General features: G+C 56.8%; 1 protein-coding gene across 12 annotated transcripts in view; it reads right to left on the reverse strand.

Moving 5' to 3' along the window:
- EBF3 (EBF transcription factor 3) overlaps positions 1-4041 on the reverse strand; it is a 115187-nt gene extending 111146 nt beyond the window's left edge. For all 12 annotated transcript variants that reach the window (XM_021703796.1, XM_044916625.1, XM_021703795.1 and 9 more), the window contains exons 1-4: positions 3908-4041; positions 3646-3802; positions 3219-3282; positions 2466-2521 (exon numbers count right to left, since the gene is read on the reverse strand). In XM_021703796.1, coding sequence (XP_021559471.1) covers positions 2466-2521; positions 3219-3282; positions 3646-3802; positions 3908-4041 — 411 coding nt within the window. The remainder of the gene's footprint in view (positions 1-2465; positions 2522-3218; positions 3283-3645; positions 3803-3907) is intronic.
- Between the last annotated feature and the right edge of the window lie 961 nt (positions 4042-5002).

Genomic DNA, 5002 nt, shown 5'->3' on the forward strand with positions numbered 1-5002 from the left:
GCCGCGCGAGCCCGCCGGCCGCCCCGCGAGGCCCTGGGCGGCCGGGCTCCGAACGCGGCCCGCGGCCCGGGGTGCTGCAGCCGCACGTGGCGGCGCCAGGCGCCCGCAGGAGTGCTCTGGGCCCCGGGGCGCCCGGGCCCGCGCGGCCACGTGCTCCCCGCCGGATGATATTTGGAAAGAAAGTGCTAATGGCCAATCTGGTGTTTATTTTGAAACTGCTAACAATGATTTTTCTCGGGTAAAAAGGCAGTGTCTGCGCACACGCTCGGGTGGGTTTTGAGCAGAGGCTCCGCCAGATGGTGCGAAGCCCTAGGTGCGCTCACGACCGCGCTCAGCCCGGCTCTGCCGCCCGGAACCCGAGCCGGGGGCCGGGGGCCGCCCGCACCGCCGCCTGCGCCAGCCCCACCGCCGGCCTCGCAGAAAAAGAAAAAAAGGGGGGGAAAGGTCACTGGGGGAGGGGCGGGGGGCGGGGGCCGGGAGCCGCAAGTTCCCGGCAGAAAAATTCCACGGAAGGGGGAGGGGAGTCCCCCTCTCCAGTGCCCTCCCCCCACCGAAAATTATCTGGAAATTACTTCCAATCTCCTCGGGCACTTCTAACACTTTCCTCCACTTCCAGGCGGACAAAGCCCTTTCTCCAGAAAGCCTGAGGCTGCCCTCTGGGAAGAGGGAAGGGTCCCAGCGAGCCCCTCTCCCCCAGACTCCCTCCCGATCTGCTCGGAACCACAGAAGTGATGGGTGTCACCGCAGGCCAACGGGCCGCCTGGGGCTGCCGGGCGCTTGGCCGAGGCGGACACCAGCACTTCTGAGAGCTCGGCTTGTCCTCCTATGGATCCCCGTATTTATATGTGATTTATTTTTTATTTTGTAGCACAAACAGAAATCCATAAACTGTCGGTTCAGCGCCATTGACTCTTTGATCAGTTACTGGGCTATTTCTTTCCTTCCCCCCCATCCCGTCAGTGAGAGGAGATTAAATGCCTTTATTTTCAGCCCTGCTTCTGTTGCAAAGGTACATGGCTAAACGAACAATAAGAATACACTTAAAACGAAGCCGCCTCCTCTAAGCAACAACAGAGAAACTTAGCGCTGCCTACATCAACCTCTTAATTAGAACACTGCGGCTTCCGACAACATTTAGCCCTTATATACAAAGGAAATAAAAGCACCCTGTCAACGAGCAGCCCTGGTTCCAGAGGCTTCTCTGGATCCAAGTGGAATAATTACCGAAGGGCACACGGCCTCCCTCTTTGTCAGAAACACGGTCGTCTACCTGTAAGATCTGTTTCACTCTGAGAGAAAACCACAGTTTTACCCCGCAGACACTAAAATCCAACCCGCTTGTTGCCTAGGTAAGGACCAACTTTTTAAAGGGGAAGTAAAATCCAAAAACTAATTGCTGTACACAGAGTGGGAAGCAAGCGAGCTGGGCTGCAGGAAGCACCAAGGAGTTCTTTTTCCCTTGGCTCACAATTCTTAAAGTTAGCATCAAAAATGAAGGTGCTACTTTCATTTCTAAGCCCAAAGCCCACCTTGGAAGTATATGTTAAATCAATCTGTTGGAGTGGGTTTACTGTACACATTGAACTTTCCCCTCCCCCAACACTATTTTAAGAAAATGAGGAGGGGGGTAAATTTTTACCAGGACTACACAACAACACACCACCCGGTACAAAACCAGCCAGAGACTGCACAAGGTCAGAAAGCAATGAAGCGCCTTTTCTGCACTTAATCACATTACTGATAGCCAATAGTTATCATCGGAAAAGTTGACCAAGACAGGTTAAATAATTTAATAAGGAACTGCTTGTAATTATGTTATTTACAAGGTATGACAGAGGGTGGGAGAGAGAGCAAAAGCTGCTCCCAGAGCAATGGACGGATGTGGGTGACCTCTGGAGCTGGGAGTTTGAATTATGGAGAGGGGAGGCTGAAAGGTGAAGACGCACTAGCGGAGAACAAGGTGACTTTTCACCCCAACACATTTCACTTTTAAATCCAAATCAACGTCTCGCGTTACTAGACCATCACACTGGAAAGGAGAAAAAAATGAACTAATCAAGTCCAACTCAATGGGCTTTGGAAAGGAGTTAGATGCCTTTGTTATAGGGAAAAAAAAAATCAATGAAATGATTCCAAGCAGAGAGAGAAACATTTAAAAATATATACAAGAGGGGAAGTATCCTGAAATTTTTCTGTCAAATATTAATTACCATAACTAATTAAGACAGAATTTTATCCCAATCACACGCCATCTAATGAAAGCATAGATGTCCTGTTCTAACGACAACATGAACTGTTTTACCCATCGCATCATTTATTCCAATAAATATGGAATTCTCATTAGCATGTCAAGGAAACTAGATGGAAAGCAACTCCACCAGTTCCGTTTGTCAGTACCCCCATCTCAACCCCAGGACAAGACAGCTGAGCAGCGCGGACTAGTGCAGAGGCTTGAACTTTCTCACCTGTTTGGTCATTGAATCTATGAGGCGAACATACAGATCCTGCTCCGTTCTGACTCCTGCAAAAAACAGGGACAAATTCTCATCAGGATTTTAGCGAGGGCACCTGGGGCACAGGAAGTCGGTAACTCAGGACTGCTGTGGGCAGTGAGGCAGCAAAACTTAGGCGTGCCCTTTAAAAGGCAAGAAAGAGAACCCCAATCACTTCTCCTTCTCTTGGTTTCTTTTCTTAATTAAGAACCTCAAGACTCTTAGGTTTGCACTGAAAGGTGCAACAAATTTGCCAGACTGAGAGCAGGCCTGGTTGCCACACCGGTGGGCCCATGTGCTCATTTATTTTTTAGAAAACAGAGAGCACCAAATGAGTGAGAGTTTGAACTCTTTCTAATGTCTCTCGAGGATTTTTTTTTAAAAAAACTCGTGCACAGGAAGTAAGTTATGCTCCCGTTTATGGAGCTTCCCCCATCTCAATAATTAACATTAATTTGCAAAATTGAAAAAAGTCACTTAAAAGTGATGCTCTGCTGAAGCCCATATCGATCCCCCTTTTTACTTTCTGCTTCACGCCCCACCGGTTAATCATGTGAAGTGCCATCGACTTATTGATCGTTTATGTTTTGTTTTCCTTCTATGCCATGAGAAGAATTCGTGTTTACATCCATGTCATTTTAATCTCAAAATCTTTATGTCCTTTAGCCTTCTCGGGAAAGGAGCGCGAGCCCGGGCAGGGGCGGGCAGGCGGCCGCAGCCACTTACCGTTGCTATACAGCAACTGGAGTTTATAGTGGATGCCGTTGTTGGTTTTCTCGTTGTTGGGCTCCTGAAAGGAACGATAAATAATTGCATTTAGTGTGATCGGTGTCCGGCGCGGCCACCGCGCTCGGTCCCCCTCCGCGACCGAGGCCCCGTGGCCTCGCACATGGCAGGAGTCCTAGCTCGGAGGGGCGCGCTGATGTCACTTTCCTGCTGGAAGCCCAGCGTCCTCCTCGCCCCGAATAAGTCCGGGGGCGCGGAGAAGTTGCGCAGCCCTCGGCGGGCCCGGGCGGCCGCACGTGGCGGCGGCGGGGGCGCCTCGCCGAGCGGTCCCCGCCGCCGAGGGGGGCACTCGGGGCCACCGCGCTTGGGCACCGCCTGCCTCCCACTTCTAGAAAGATGGAGGGTGTGATTGTGTGTTTGCACTTACTTTCTCTTTCTCCACAAAGTCCACAAAAGCGGTCCTTTCGATCTCCACCGGCTGCCCCTGCCTGTCGTAGAGCGCCAGCACGAAGTGGAAGAAATTGGACTTCCGGAGGTTGGAAGGCGGCTGCTTCTCGAAGTGCGCCCGCGCCAGCCCCACGCCGCTGCGGGAGGAAAGAGACAGCGGCCCGGTGAGGAACGCGGCGCCGGCCGGCTGCGGGGACCCGGCCGGGCCGGGGCCAGGGCGCGCGGGGGCGGCCGGTACGTACCTCTGGGCGGCCGTGTTGGCGTCCACCACCCCCGCCGTGTGCATCCACGAGCGCACCGGGTTCATGCCGCTGCCCAGCGGCTCCTCCTTCATGGTCGTCCCCCCGCGCGGAATATTCTCCTGAATCCCAAACATGAAAACTGCTGGCGGCGGCCGCAGCTCCCGGCCGAAAGCGCTTCCGCGAGCAGCGGCGCTCGGGGCTCAGCGGCAGGCGGCTGCCCTGGCCGCGCTCGCCCTGCTCGGCGCCTGCGGTCCGGCCCGCCGCCGGCTTCAGCCCGTCCCGGGCAGGCGCGACATACACCAGCGGCCGGGCGCTCCGGACGGCCGGGGGCGCGGAAGCGGCGGCACGGGCGGCCCCAGCGGCGGCGGCGGCGGCGGCGCTTCGGAGGAGCAGGACGCGGTGGCCGCGGATGCGGTTGTTGTTGTTGTTGTTTGCAGGCGCGCTCAACGTGGTGTCATCCTAGCCAGGCGGCGTCCGCGGCTGCAGGACACTGCGGGATCGCCCGCTTCTGGCGCGGCCCGCCTGCTCCAAAGACAAATAAACGGGGCAGTGAGTGCCGCGGCGCAGTCCCGGGCGCAGGCGGGGCGCGGCGGGGCCTGGAGCGGCGCGCGCAGCGGACGGAGGCGCACAAAACTCAGCCCTCTCTCCCCGAGGAATGGACCCTTTCCCGGGAGCCAAAACTCGAAGCCCCCGGGAGCGGCGCTGTCAGAGGGTGACGTCGGGGGGCGGCGCCTGCGCCATATATGGGAGCGGCCGCCCCTTGCCGCGCCCCTCGCCGCCGCCGCCGCCGCCGCGATCGCTGACTGACTGCCTGACGGCGCCGCGAGCCGGCCCGAGCCCCGCGAGCCCCGCGAGCCCCGCCGCCACCGAGCGCCACCGAGCGCCGCCGCCGCCGCCCCCAGCCACGCTCCGCGGCTCCTCGCGCCCACCCGCAGCCCAGGAAGTTACTAGTCGCCCGAATAAATCTCGAAATGAAACAAACAGCCTCTGCACGATTGCTGCTCGGCCCCCTGAATACCTCCTCCCCAAATCAGCCACACGGTCAAAACACTGTAGGGAGGAGGGGGTAAACTGCCCAGACGCCCCCAAGTTGCC

Source organism: Neomonachus schauinslandi, chromosome 6 (genome assembly GCF_002201575.2).
Source record: "Neomonachus schauinslandi chromosome 6, ASM220157v2, whole genome shotgun sequence".
Lineage (NCBI taxonomy): Eukaryota > Metazoa > Chordata > Mammalia > Carnivora > Phocidae > Neomonachus > Neomonachus schauinslandi.